Genomic DNA, 16,379 nt, shown 5'->3' with positions numbered 1-16,379 from the left:
TCAAAATGATACAAATCTGTCTGAAAGAAGTTTACTTTTCTCCTTTCATACTTTTCAAAATAGTTTATGACTTCCAAAACAGATATTAGCATCTCTAATTACTGATTAAAAATAACTATGTATATGGATTTACTATATTTCAAAAGATTTATCTAGTGCTAATATTAATACTTTTAAATTAATTTTCTTAAATAAGATCCAAGGCTTTATTCCTATTTCACAATGTCTAATCACTTAATATCTAAATAAACCAACCACTAGCATATTTTACACATTTGCCATAAGTTTTTGCAATTTAAAAAAAGTATGAACCTGTCAATATTTAAAATTAAAACAAAATATGTCTTGGTGTGTAATAATTTTTTTCTTAGTATTATACGGGTTTCTATTTGCTGAAAGCCAATAGATGTCCATATAATACTAAGAAAAAAATTATTACACACCAAGACGTATTTTGTCTCTATGGCAAAATATAAAGGTTAATTTCATTAATTCAGCTTCTGGACTTTTATTAAAAACCTTTTATAATCTTAACTTATCACATTAATAAAATAAAATACTATAGTCAAAGAACTGTTACTTAATTGAACACAATAATTTAACTGAACATTAAGGCATTTTTTATTAATTCAGTAAGCCTTAAATCAATTTAGGATAAAGACCAGAGTTAAAACTGTAATACTTATCACAATCAAATTTTGTGAAATATGTCAAAGTTTAAGTGAACTATTAGAAAAAGAGAGTTTAAGCACTGTTTTGAAAATCTATAATGGCATATAAATCTCAACCTGTCAGGAGGCAATATTTTGGGAAGGAGGTTTTCTTCCCCCCCGCCCCAGTTCTTGTTCTGGTCTCACTCCCTATCTTCTCCCATATATAGAATATTATTTTTTCCGAAAACACCAACAATCAGCTAGAACACTAAAACATTAAAACCTCAAACTCACCAAGCTATAACAGAGCTGCAAAATATTTCACAGACCACCTTTATTTAAAGCCCTAAGTCAGAATCCACTTTCCTAAACAAAAAACTGAACAGTTTCCACACTGCACAATGTAATTTTACCCTCACAGGCTTACCTTCTCAGCATTTTCTGGCCTTAAAAAAATATCAAGAATAAAAGTATTTCCATTATACTTTAGTAGTTACTATACATGTTCAGCCATTCAGTTTTAAAAGAATCTTCCACCCACTGCCAAAAGAAAAAAGAAAGAGGGAGAACAAAAAAGAAATCCTACAAAATGAGAGTTTCAAATAAAGACTGGAAAAGGCACCAGGCAATCATGACCTTTAAAAAAAAAAAAAAAAAAGTCATCTGACGATTGTCTGTGAAGTTTTTTAATAGCATGAAAGCACTTCACCAGTTTGTTCTTTCCTTAATAAATTTCAAGTTCGGCTTTATAGTGCTCTCCTATGAAAGCCACACACAATAAATCTATGCATGAGCTTTAAGAACTAATAAACATTTGCTAGTAAAGTGTGCTAACAGAAGAATTCTGTGTTATTTTAAAAACTGCATACTTTCACAACTGGATCACTTTTCATCTCACAGATTATACCCTGATTTGATGGAAATACTAGAAACAAATACATTTTAGAGGTGATTTGTGTTTCTCAGTAGTTATACATGTACATTAAGTAAAGACTAATTAGACTATCAGTATACATTTTCTTCTTAGTTTGAAACTCATTGTTCTTTAAAAGAAATTGCTTCTTGAGGAATCATTTGGTAGAAATCAAAATGCAAGATACAGTAACTATAAAATAATAAAATAAAATTTTAATAATGCTCTTTTTTTCCTGGTAATAGTAAATTTCGTAAATCAGTTTCATACTCTAGGAGCTCTAAAATTCACAAAAAACTACAATTATCAGACACAAAGAAACCCTGCCCTTACCCCAATTCCCAAAGTACTTAACAGACAGCAAGAAAGAGAATTTCAGATACTTCACTGTCATGGTATATAATCAATTAAACAAACACACCTAAAATTATGCATATCAAAATTAATCCTTTTTATCAACATTAGAAAGTTTTCTTAGCCAATTAGTTAATTGTACATCATAATATCATTTTATGGCATGTTAGGAAATTATTACAATTTTAAATGCTAAAAAGGATCTTTTTATTATTGTATATTAACATAATAAATACAAAATCCAGTTAAATAATGCTGTGTGATGGCACCTCATGAAACAAATGTAAAATAGAAGTAGCTTTGATCACATTAATTTGATATTTTAAAGTCTTCAGATATTAATGAAAAAGTATTTGGGGGAGATGTTAGGGCTAGCGGGCTCTACTTTTCCCTTACAATAGTAATGAACTATCCAATATTTAAATTGCCACAGCACTTCTCCAAGGATTTAACATTCAGCAGCATAAAGTTGTTTCATAAAACAAAATTCTTCATATTTGAAAAATAAGCATGTTTTGCAGGAATAAGCAAACTTTTAAATCTGGTTAAATGTGGTCAAGTTAAAAATGTATGTCCCTAGTCAAATGTATATTCATATGTCTATCTGAATATATACACACCATGGACAACAAATGCTAAAAAAACAAAAATTGAATATCAAATTACAACTGATTCCCTGTGAATAACTTCTGAATATACAATAATATTTAAATTAAAAATGTATAACAATACTGTACACTGCTAATTAGTATTTCTAGGATTTACTTAGTTCAACTATAACATAACATTTTTATTTCAACAGTAGAGCAACTATGAAAAGAAAATTTCGGGATTAATAATTTTCTATCAATTTCATGCACAGAGCTAACATATCTTTTGAGCTTCTCAATTTTTTTGAGCAAAAATTAAATTGCTACTGCCATTAAGAAAACAAAACCAAGAACAAAATTAGTTTTTCACTTCTAGTCCCCATGGATCTAAGTCCACACAATAATTCTTCCCAATCTGCAAAACAAAACAAAACAACGCACAAATAGATGGGCTAAGGAAGAAAGATCAAAACGAAGAAACAAGTTAAAAAAAAAAATCCTCTTTCCCTTTAGCAATCAACAAAACAACAAAAAAGAAAAAGTGGAAAAGTCACCGAGAATATATGACCATGTAAGCATGGGCACTCTTGCAGAAAACCAAGTCTGCAACCCAAAGCCATGGGAAATTTAAATTAGGGCAAACAGTCACAATAGGCAGGGAAATCTGTATAGATAAAAAGGGACTGCTAAGGTTGCAGGTATACTACTAAACAGCTTTTGAGGTTTCCAAACAAACTTTATTAGTTATATTAATTTAAAAAAATTATAAATAACCATATCCACATTATACATAAAGAAAATAAAAGTTTTTCCCTCTAAATCAAAATATACATATGTATGGGATATAGCTAAAGGAAGAAAAAGGATCCCCACTGCTTAATACTGAGAATCATCAAATCAGAAATTTGTTTTACAACTCTATCTCCTTCTATACTTAAATAATGTTGAATCAGTTTAAAAATCTAATGAAAGGAAGAAAAAGTCAGAGAGGAGACCCTTAGCCGCTGATGTTAAGTGGTGGCACAATCATAGCTGAACACAACTCCTCTTGGACTACCCATAAAGAATTATACACCAAAGATAGTTTAACAAAAACTTGAAAATTAAGATGATCTGTGGTACATCCATTACATTTCATCTGCTAAATCAGATAATAAAGGAAATTTCCCAAACTAGAGCATTTCAAACAGAAGAATAAAGGGACTTATACAACAACCAAAGCAGTCACGGTATTAAGAACCAATACAAATATCCCACAACTTAAGAATTGATGGATTTTTTTTTTTTTAACCAGTAACTCACCAATCTAGAACATTTAGGTTCAACATTATGAATGTTTTAGGGGAAGTATTTCCTACACATAAAAACCAGTCACACTAGATTCAAATAAGAATACATTTATAGAAATACTTAAGTTATATTTATTCTCCCACAAATTTATATAATTTTTAAAGTCAACCAAAAGGTAGAGTAGATACAGGGTACTGAGTGTAGACCAAAATACTAATAACATGGGAGTGAGGTGATTTTTCAAAAGTGAAATTTTATTGAAGATTAAAATCCTGCTTAAAAGTAGAAAGTAATGCTATTTCTAAATAAAGCCATAGATAAAGTTCATTTTTAAAAAAAATCAGACTAACAATAAAAAATGGTTAGTACAATATAAGGAGTTTCAAGATTAACATTGGTTGCACACCTTTTCTTTATATAAAACCTTTCTTCAGTTAAATTTGTGAATTTATGTCCTGAATTCCTCTCACCTGACTTTTTTCAAAGCTTAATTTTTTTAATTACTTTATAAACTTATGGATCAATCATAACCAGCCTGTTTCCTACATCTTTAGACTTTATACAGAAAGAGTATTGAAAAGCTTTCTAGAAATTAGGACTTTCTTTCCCTACAGTAGGTAATTCAGGTGCTAGTTACAAAGCAAAATCAAAAGTGACCTACGCACTTCAAGGTACTGCCAATGAAACATTTGCTCTCAATCAGCAGCTCTAAACAGCTATTCTTTGATCTTGAGATAATTATAAATTGACAATATATTTAGGCAGAAGGAAAGAGCACAAATTATTTTCTCATTATAGAGTTATGCTGTCTTCACTTAAAATATATTTGCAAGAGATGGGGATAAGAGTAGATGATCTCAAGTCCACCGTGCACTAATTTTCGAAAGTACAACAAAAGTTGAAATTCTAAGGTAAAACTGTCATGGAAATAAAAGGTACACACATTTACCGGACAAGATCCAATTTTAAATAATCCATTATTAGACTGCCCTTATATTTGAATCCAAACATTTATCACAAAAATAATTTTATCCCCAGATTTTATATCTCTATCCAGAGCTAATGATATCAGATCAAGATTGAAAAACTAAAAAACAAATCAAATCTATTCTTGTATATGTCAAGTACATCTATATAATTTAAAAAGAAAAAGTGACCTTGCACATGCTTGATGCTCAATTAAAATATTCCTTTTTATCAGCAGAATCAACAACAATCTGGCAAGCAACTCAAAATGCTAAAAACTTAACCATGAAAATACCTTTAATTTATAACAAACAATGACTAAGAGATTTAAAAACTTTTGGTTAAAAAGCTTCCAATAAGTCAACATTTTCACTTTATTAAGTGTTAACAACCAAAAGGAAGTTAACAAGAGATGAGTAAATTAACCTGAAATTAAACACAAATTTAGTAAAGTCTTATAAACAAGATCTACTTAAGAGATATAAATTATCTGAGTAGCCTTCACTCTTACGAGGGGGGAAAAAAGTAAACATTCTCCATTTCTATACTTCTTTTGAAAAATGTTTGACAGTACTCATATGTGGTTCATATCAAATTTTACCTTCATACCATACTATCTATAAACTAATCTTCTTAGATAAGTGATCTCTATAAGCAATAGATTATTTTTAGACCAAACAGCTATAAGAATTTTATACTTAAGCACTCTTTACCCAGACATCAGGATTCAACTTTATATGACAATTAGTTAAGAATGAAAATCTTGCCATCTAATTTTATGCTTCTGCATTCCAAAACAAACAACAAAAAAACACAGACCTGTAAATGATTAATATTTTATGGCAAGTAAACATGTTATTTTTTTAAGTAGTTCTCAACAAATTCAGTATGTCTTACATGAAAATCAAATCAGTTTCTATTATAAATGTCAAAAAAAAAAAAAAGTAAAATTTCATTATCTCCCTAGGTACTTATCACTGTTGAAAAGCTACTGCAAGTGAATTTAGACTACAAGTCATAGGTTGACTTTGGAAAAATGCATACCTAAGTTGCTGATCAACAATGAAATCACAGAAATTAGCGACATACATTCCAAAATGTTACTAAAATCCAACCTAATGTTAAGCTGCCTTAACATTTCTGGGATTTCAAATGAGATTTTCAGTCTGCTGAACAATGGCCATAAAAGGCTTTCAAACTTCACTCCATTCACAAGTAAAGTTGAAACTGAACATTTTTATTTCTTCTCTCCTTAGGACAACTTCACCATGGAACAGTGAATAACACAGTTCAAGTCATTATGCTAACTGGAAATTAAATAAAAAGATGCCCTCACAAAAGTGAAGTGTAAGGTGACATGCTACAACTAGAAACGCAGTCCCACAGCAGCATTAGGGACTGCGCAGTGCAGGCTCACAAGCTGAAAAAACCAGGGAGGGAGTTCTCTGGCGCTCTCAGTCACCAGAACTCTAACATGTGGCCATTTTTCAATTATAAGGCAGAAATTAAACTACACATCAGTAAGAAGTATGTCAAATAGCAACCCACTCTTATGAACTATTAAACCATAAGATCTCTCTAGAAACTATGACTGACTGGTTAGCTGATGAACGCAGAAATGGGGGAAATACCACCTTAAAGAACTGAGGAGTACTGAAAGGAAGTTTATTTTCATTTCCAAACTAACAGAATGTGTTCCTTTTACACATTAAAAGATGGTAAAAAAGAACACAAGCTATGAGAAGCCGAAGTTATATTTCAATACGTGCTCTACTTTGAACAGCCCTGCACAAAACACACATTTTAAGCAGCTGGTCATGTCCTTCAACTAACCTATAGCATCTGGTCCATCTGAGAAAATTTTTCTATCTGCCATTAAATTGCATAAAATACCCAATTTTTAAAAGGAAAAGAAAAAGGAGACACACAAGCAAGGAACAAAAAAAATACCGGAACAAAATAACAACCAAGAAATCTTCCAACAGCATACGCAGAATAGAGGTAGCCTCTAAAAGGCCATGTTATTAAAATATTTAATCATATCTGCCACATATTAAACCATTAATTAAATATGAATGGTGTCAAATACAGTTTTGGGGTTCTCAGCTTTGTTCTTCCTTGTTGCATTTAACCTGAACATTAAATCCTATCCATTCTTCAAGACTGAATTCAAAGGGTTACTTTTCAATTCAGTCTTGTACTTAGCCTATCTTTTTTAAAAAGTCTCAAATGTTCATCTGGAAATGGTTATGTATTGGGGCATCTCTTGTATTGTAGAAATGTATTTAACTTTGGAAATACAGTGAACTTCCCATATTGTCATGCAGTTTAAGGTTTCTAAAGGCAGGGACTACACAATTCTTGAATCCCAACAACTTAACAGTATAGTGCCTGTACACTGTAAACATTCAGTAAGTAATAACTGGATTAATTTTAAGACTTCAGATTTAGGTTTTAACTAATAGATAATAAAATGTCACCAAATCAAAAAAATTTATTAAAATAAAGTGCCATACTAGAGAGACATGTTGTTCAAAAGCAATTTGGGTTCACAAAAAAATCTGAGAACTTTTAATTTAAAAAAACCAAGTGGAAGCTAAATGCCCATGCTTGCTATGGTAATAGTGAACTTATCTTGTTGTTACATGAGTTTTGTCAAAATATTTTCCTACTACATTAAGTTAGTCTATCCATTGTTGCATTTTAGCTTACAACCTTAATGAAATAAAATTTATTATTTTACCAATAAAGGAATTCCATTACCCAAAGTCACAGTTAGTCAACTGTGGAGTGGTAAGAGACCTAGTAACCTCCAGCAACTGAGAGCCTACGTCCATTACCTCATTTCAGAAGTAAACCTTAAACTAAGATTTGAGGGATGAGTAGGTATCAGCCAGGCAAGGTAGAAACTGATCCAGGCATATATAAAGACCCAGATCAAATAAAATGTGACATATTTGAAAAACTGAAATTCAAGTAGGTAAACCCCTAGACTCATATTTTAAATACTATCAAGTCTTAGTTGAGTGCCTAATAAATGCCAGGAATTCAGCAATTGCCTCTAGGTAAGTTCTTCAACTTCTGAAATTATATCCACAACTTTTATGTGTGTATTTTTTAAGGGTAAAAGGAACTTAACACAAAAAGTTAAAAGACTTGCTGCACTAAGTCATTAAAAGCCATAATTTTACTTCAATTTCAAAAGTCATGACTTTTACTAAAGCCGTAATTTCACTTCAACCTCACAGAGTACTATATAAAGAACACTATGTATACATTACTCTATACAACTGAATTCACCCATGATTTGCTAGGTACACACTATGCGCCATATGCTGATGAACTAAAAGAGTGACGTGCCAAATTGTAAATACTGAAGGAGTTCTACATTAATGTAAAATTCTATACCATAACAATAACATACACTAGGAACTAAATAGGTTTATTCAACTTTTAAAAACACTATACTCTTCATTCTTTAAAAGATATTTTCTTTTTAAAATCCGAACCTATTTAAAATTTTCACTAAATCTAAATTTTTCAAAATTATTAAAAGAGAAAGAAACAGTAAAAATGTAAAGCATGCTTCTGAAAGTGGACTTAGACTATTATACATTTAAAATACATTTAAAAACTGTAACAAGTAAATTATTCATCAATTATTTCAAGTTACTACTCATTCACTTTCAAAAAGTATTCATTATATGCCTAATGTGTCCAGCTCAGATCAGTGTAGAAGATATAAAAATAGTCCACAGTCCTAGCCTAGAAATTAAAAATATCTTTAGATACTATTACGGACTGATCGCCAGGATATACTGTTAAGAGAATAAAAGCAAGGTAGCTCAAAGTGTAGATCATATGCTACCATTTATTTATATAAGGGGGAAGGAGGATATGAAGATATTTAAATATTTGCTTTTTTTTTTTAATGTAAGGACAAATCATCAATTTCCTCTTAACAGTTACCCCTAAGAGGAAGAGTGGGAACAGGATGAAGAATGGACAGAAAGCAGACTTCTCTGAATATTTTTTACCTAGTCTTGTTGATTTCAATTTAGAACCTTATAATTATTTTACATAATTATGCAACAAATTGAATTATTTAAAGGTAATACTGAAAAATAACATATGAAAAGCAAAGTGAAACAAACAAACCTATCTATATATCTAGCTGACAGCACAATCACAGGGAGACACCTGAATTTAAACTTCTAGATAACTACTAATTCACAGGAAATACAGGGGACAGTGGAGCATGTTAAACACTACCACAAAATTCAGACTCAGGAAATTCTAGAAGATAAACAACCAGGTCAGTACAACAACTAAATTATAAAGAAGGAAAAAAAACACATAGAAGAAAGAGACAAAGGATGAACCTATAGATTAAAGGACACAAGTTATCACCCAATTATAATAAACAGATCTGATTCAAATAAACTATAGGGAAAAAAATTAAGAGTCCATCAGGGAAATTTGAAGGCTGAATGGTTATTTAATGATAAAAGAATTATTGGTAATTTGTTTATATGTGATAATGACTGTTTCTTAAAAAGAATAATTTTCTTTCAGAAATACAAATTAAAATGTATGTATGGATGGATACGTACATAAATGAATGATATGATATAATGACTGTGATGTGCTTCAAAGTAACACAGGGGCATGGAATTATATATGAGAAAAAATTGGTCATAAGTTGGTAATTGTTGAAGCTGGTTTACGGAACACTGAAGCTATTACACCATTCTATTTCTGTATACCTTAAAATTTCTATAGTAAAACAAACAAACAAACAAACAAACAATAATTTAACAACCACTCCCAGAGCTAGTAAAGTCCCTTTCCTATGAAGGAAAATAAGTTGGTGATTATTCATGTATAACTCCTATAGCACTTACCATCATTCAGCTGTCTTATACAATAATCCTTCCCTAAAGACAGATTCCCCTCACAAATTAAAAAACATGCTTATTTCCTTTGGTGCATCTTTTCTTAAACCAAGAAACCTGTCTTTCTAGTAAATGTGTAAATCACAGGCTACTCCTATTGGGAATAATAAATGAAAGTAAAGGGTGAGAATTTTAAAAGGAAGACAAATGACAGAGCAGGTATCGGTTACATAAAGAAAACTTAGGCAAGAGTTTAAAAAGTAAAGGAAATGAAGTTTACTTCTAGACCTTAGAAATAAACTCCTATATCCCTCAGTAGAAACAGCTGACAGCCATATGTAACACGTACTGAAGGCCTATGTTTTGGCATGGATTTATTATAAGCAGAGACCTTCATCATAAAGCTGCATATACAGAGGAAGGCTAGCCTGAGCACACTACCTAAGTGCTACATCCTCAAGGTCTCCTGGAACCCAAGGAAGCTAATCAACAACTTCAAATCAGAAAAGTATTAAACATTTAGAGGAAGAATGAAAAGGGAAGAAAATGTCTCCTGGTTGTATATTACTTGCCTTATTATCTATTCTAATTGCGTATTAAAGCAAAACAAACATTTACACACCTCACTGAAACTGAAGTAATGGGAAAGAGCATCAAGTTTCCACAGAACAAGAGCAGTGCTACACTGGTTACTATAAATTTAGCAATAGTTAATGAAAAATATGGATCATCAGACCTTCATGTACTACCTCAAATTCACCAATCTTACTTTTTAGAAAGTTGTTCAAGTTCTCAACCACATCTATCCCCAGGATTTGGAAAGACTTAACTCCCATGCTTAAGAGACTTCTGTGAATAACTTAAGCTTATTATATTTTGTCTCTTCATTGAAACACCAATATCACTCCATCAATATTTGAGCAATTAATGGAAAACAAAGTAATATATATGGCAAAAAATTATTCTAAATATTACAAGAAGGCTTCTGAGGCAAAGACTTATCCTCAAGGAGCCGTTAATCTCTTCTATCATATTGATATTTCAAATATGCCAGTTTGGGGAGTTTGGGGAAGAGGGGGAATAGTACACAACATTATTGTTGTTGTTTAACAATCATCATCATTTCAAAAGCACGCAAGAATTGCCAAAAACTTTCAACGAAATAAAAAAATATTTTCTCTATTTTTGAATGGGATAATAATGATCAGAAAGGAAAGCACACTCAAAAAGGCATCAGTACTGAATATATTGCCTATTAACTGGAAAAACTGGATTATAGCATTTGTAGATCAAGGAAATAAAATAGGGGATATATAAATTTTTTTTAAGAATCTATAAGAGTGAAACAAATTAATTTACAGACTTGCAAAATTTGTTTCCATTTGATTAGAACAAAAAAAAACAAATCCCAGGAACAAAGAGTAGGGGTAAATTATTTCAATATGGAAGGTAGGAACATAGACTGAATGTCTGGAATTACTTGAAATTACTTAGGTCTTGAATCAAATATTTTTACCAAAGTTGCAGAAAAAAGTGACATAAATTTATATACTACACATACATTAAACTTTAAAAGAATGGACACCTCTAAGATGAATCAATTTCTTTAAAAACTGTAAATGGATGAAAACATAAGGAAAATCTTATTTGAAAAAAAACATTCTAAAAAAACATAAACCAATGTAAGTAATAACTATAAAAAACAAAGACTAGGAGATAAAAGCTAAGAAATAACAAAGAGTTTGCCAGTAAATCAAACAGAAATGTGCAACATGACAAGTCATGGTAAAAACCACTGCAGTTAATTGGAACCCTCATATATTACTGGCGAGGACACACAATGGTGTAGCCACTGTGTTAAAGTCTGGCAGTTCCTCAAAATCTGAAACATAGAAACATCAGTAATCCTATTCCTAGTTTATACCCAAAAGAATACCCAAAACAAGTATTCAAATAAATACTTGTACATGAATGTTCACAGTGGCACTATCCACAACAGCCAACAGGTAGAAACACAAATGTCCATCAACAGATAAATGGATAAACAAAATGTAGGTATATACATACAATGGAATATTATTTGGCTTTAAAAGAGGAATGAAGTATTGATACATACTACAATATGCATAAGCCTCCAAAACATTATGCTAAGTGAAAGATGCCAGACACAAAAGGTCACATACTGGATGATTCTATTTACATGAAATACCCAGAACAGGTAAATCCATAGAGAGAAAGCAGATTTGTGCTTGTCAGGGTCTGAGGCAGGAGGCTATAATGTGTGACTGTTCAATGGGTGCAGGGTTTCCTTTGGATATGGTGACAATATTTGGGGGTTTCCCTTGGATGTGATGAAAATGTTTTGGAACTAGATACAGGTAATGGTTCTACAACACTGTGAATGTGCTAAATGCCTCCAAATTGAACCTTTAAAATGGTTAATTTTATGTTAATTTCACCTCAATAAAAATAAACAAATGCAATACAAATAGTCCCTCTCCAAAATACAGTTAAAGACATACATGCTTCTTATTGTCTACTTATAACATAAAATACTAAAATTGTTTTCCAGAGATGTCTCTACATACCTAATTACCAACTTCTTTTCTAAAAGCCAAACCTGACAAATCCATCATTCCCTTTCCTCTAGAATCCTCATCTCCCTATGGTTCAGCTACTCCTAACCCCATCCTCACCACCCATATCAATCCCTGTCATTTTGCCTTGAGAAACTCTAGTCCCAGTATGAACCACCACCCAGTTAACCTGCTCCTCTTTCTGTGGAAAGATCAACTTTCTTTTCAATTTATCAAGCTTTTCAGTATGTAAATGTGAAATAAGATACCCAAATGGAAATATTCAGCATGGTGGACACAGAGAACTTGAATTCAAGAAAAATGGCAGATCATCATCAACACATTAGTATTTGATGAAACTAGGTGTCACCTTAGGGGAAAGCAATTTAGAGAAAGGATAGGCTAAATGCTTGTTCTGATGTTCTGCCAAGTGTTGCCTAACCCTGGATCATTCCCTAGATATTACTGGGAAAAGTTATGAAATCCTTCAAAATGAGTTAATTACAAGCTCATATTGTTTTAATTTTGATTGAACACTACTTCTAAGCAATACTTTTATTCTCTTACTGTTGAATTGTTAGTGCAGTGATTTCCAATCTATGGGCTTTAGGCTCCTGAGGAGCTGTAGAATTAGTTATCTCAACAGGTAGCAGAAGTATGCATTATAAAAGGCCACGTATGTGGGAAACGGGCCTTACATACTATTTTTCAAATGTGTAGACAATGTTGTGGTTAATAAAATACAAAGTCATGTATGAGTGTGCTGAATAGCTTTTTGCTAATAAGCATTTTCTCAATTAACAAGTATTAAAAATATAACTATAGTCATGTGTGGGGGAAGGGGTCCACAAATTTGTTCTGAAGTTTAAAGAAGTTGTCATCTTCAAAATATTGGGGTCCACTGCCTGATAGTACTCCCCATAGCACCTAAACATCCTTCCCACACTCTAAGCCTCCAAGTACCCTGACCCACTTCCACTTTCATTTTCCCAAGAAAATCAAATACATCTTCATATATTCCCTCATTTATCTCAATCCTTCTGAATTTATTCTTTCTTCTCCATTTCTATGAATATTTGATAATTTAGCAATTAAATATCTTTCTAAGACTAATTCAGACATACATATCTGATCCCTTCTCTGACTTACCTTCCCTATTCCAAATATCCACCAAATTCCTATCCACCAATTCCTATCCACCAAATAGGTTTAATCTCTCCTTCTTCAAGAAATTTCCCCTTCTACCTAAAAACCATTATCAAACCTCTCTTTTTCTGATAAAACTTTACCTGATTCTGCTCTATGTTCTACCTACTAGTCTATCTCTTCTTCCTTTTGCTATCAAATTCTCAGAGCTGGCCTCCTAAAGCCTGAGCTAGACACCTGTTTTTTAAGATTCTGTTGAAATAGCCATCTCATTTCTTCAGGTATCATGGCTGCTCTCTCAAACAGGACAAAATTAAGTAGTTAGGAAGTAGGTTTCCTATGGATTAGAAACCTAAAATATTTCCCATCTGGCTCCTTTAAAAAAAAAAAAAGTCTGTTAATCTCTGGGGCTTCAAGGCATCATTTATATTCAATATCATCATTTTCCTCTGAGAACAAGTGGGTGCCATTAAAAGTTTTGGAGCAGCAATACACTTAAGACTTTAATACTGAGCAAAGGGCATTTGAAGACTACTGATTTAACAGTGCACAGGGAGGATGTAAAAGATCATTTAAGAAAATATTGCAAGAGACTACGCATTACACATAAAGGGAGAAAAATGAAAGGGACTTTTTAACAGGATAAGCATCAATATTAGCTTACTACATGTGACAGAGGAAACAAAACTAACACCAAAATTTCATTTCTCCATGATGTGGCTCTCAGAATCTACATTTTCTTCTACAGTCTACTGTAGACTTACAGCTCTTCATAGTTCCTACATTACTGATTGTAGAGTTCCTAAAAATCTTAATACTAATTCCGTATCTTCTATGTACCAGGCATTCCACATGCTTGCTATATGTCTATCTCCTGAGAAAGCAAATCATTTAGCAAAAGGCAGAACCAACAGAGTTGGCCAATGAGAGCATAGAGTCAATGTCAAAGGTGGATGGAGTACTCACCTGTGGTACCAAGCACAGAGAGAGGGGAACTAAGATTGCACGTCCAGAACTGGCTCTAGCCAAACAGGAAGAAACAGTTATGAATTTGCTTACAGCAGAAGCAGAGTGTCTTTGATATCCTGACATACTCTTTCTGATGTTCAGACAGACCACCATTAAAGTAGATTGGTAAGAAAGTCTCATGAGAAACAAGCCAAAAACAAGACAAAAAGGTGAGGAATTAAATGGAACAGACCCTAATGGTCTTTTGTCTAGGAAAAGCAGTCTTCCTCATTAAAGATGATACTACTTTTCAAATGGCCAATATGATACTAACCTTCATTAACAGACTTTTCACATCCCACAAGATTGAGAAGGATATCGTCATCTTTATCATCAACTTCACATCCCAGCAGCATCCAGCTTTCCACATTATCACTTTCTGAAATGGTGCTCTCTTCCTCTTCACTTGAACTGACTTCTATAATCATGACCTCCTGGATTGTACCCGATCTCTCTCCAGGTTTAGATTTCTCAATATCCCTCTTGTACTTCTTATCTGCTAAATCATTAGAATGAAGAGAAGCAGGAGAACCTTGGGTCTTTTCTTTTGCATGGACTCTAAAATTCTTTCTTTCACATCTATAAATACTATCTTCATCAGAGAGTGTGATGACCTCTGACCCATCTGACAGTTGGATGACCTCACTATCTGAAAGGACAATTAAATTCTTTTGATTTGGTTTACTACTGAATGATTCGGAATTCCCAGAGTTCCTGTCTTCATGTTCTTCCTCCCTGATGACATTATCAAGATCTTGGGCATAATGAACTTGGCTGTAGAGCTGAAATTCCACCTCACTATCAACACTCAGTTCACTAGATGACTCTTCACGATAAAGCTCATCTTCATATGCTTCTATGGTCTCATAACCACCAAACATCATGGAAAGTCAGTAAACCTTGATGCTGTAAAAAAGAAAGTCACACAAAGAATATATTTTAACAGCTTGGATCATGCCTGTTTAGTCCATAACGATACCACCTCTTAGATCTAACTTTTGTGAAGGTCATCAGTTTTCTCAATGACATATTAAAAAAGATTCTTCTCTTAGGGTAGTACCATTTTTCAAAGCTTTCTAAATTCTGTTATGACCCACTCTAATGATGCCCATCCCTCCCAAATGAAAATTACTACTAACAACAGAGTTACAATTATATAATATTAATGGAAATGTCATATTTCACAAGTATGTTAGAAAGAAAAAACAGGCTGAGATCCACTGTTTCAGGCATCCATCTTTTTTTTTTTCCAAAATGCTAAAAATCACAAAAATATTTTAGGTCATTCTCACTACTATTCCATCCATTCATCATCTTTTCCCTGGTTCTGTATCCATCTTTTCAGGTATACATTCTCACAGAAATATTACTTCAATTATAACTGAAATCTACAAAAGACATAATTATCTTATTTACTGCCTTGGTATATATTTTTATTCTCAATTAAAAAATTAATCCTATGGCTTCCTGATCTTTGACCAAAAGAATACATAAAAATATCTAATAGGGAGTTCCCTGGCAATCCAGTGGTTAGGATTTAGCTCTTTCACTACTGTAGGCTCAGGTTCAATCCCTGGTAGGGGAACTAAGACCCCACAAGCCACACGGTGCAACTAAAAATTTTTAAAATATGATAAACTTTAGTTTGTTTCTGTGCTACCTATAAAGATATGTATGAAATACAAACTAATCAAAGACCTAAAATTGAGGTAAAACTCAGCTTTAGGAGCACTTTACTTTCCTACTGTGGCTCAGATGGTAGACTTCCCTGGTGGCTCAGATGGTAAAGCATCTGCCTACAATGAGGGAGACCTGGGTTCAATCCCTGGGTCAGGAAGACCCCCTGGAGAAGGAAATAGCAACCCACTCCAGTAGTCTTGCCTGGAAAATCCCATGGACGGAGGAGCCTGGTAGGCTACAGTCCATGGGGTTGCAAAGAGTCGGACACAACTGAGCGACTTCACTTTCACTTTACTTTCTTACTGTAA

The 16,379-nt window shown here is 32.6% G+C and overlaps 1 protein-coding gene across 2 annotated transcripts in view; it reads right to left on the bottom strand.

Moving 5' to 3' along the window:
• The window catches only part of ZCCHC7 (zinc finger CCHC-type containing 7), a 266,912-nt gene that overhangs the window by 245,693 nt on the left and 4,840 nt on the right, over nt 1-16,379 (bottom strand). For both annotated transcript variants that reach the window (XM_006063495.4, XM_006063496.4), the window contains exon 2: nt 14,666-15,297. In XM_006063495.4, the coding sequence (XP_006063557.4) occupies nt 14,666-15,275 (610 nt within the window). In that variant the 5' untranslated portion in view covers nt 15,276-15,297. The remainder of the gene's footprint in view (nt 1-14,665; nt 15,298-16,379) is intronic.

This window comes from Bubalus bubalis, chromosome 3, assembly GCF_019923935.1.
Source record: "Bubalus bubalis isolate 160015118507 breed Murrah chromosome 3, NDDB_SH_1, whole genome shotgun sequence".
NCBI classification, from domain to species: Eukaryota; Metazoa; Chordata; class Mammalia; order Artiodactyla; family Bovidae; genus Bubalus; species Bubalus bubalis.
Note: the sequence above shows the minus strand (reverse complement) of the source record. Positions and strands in the feature narration are given on the sequence as shown.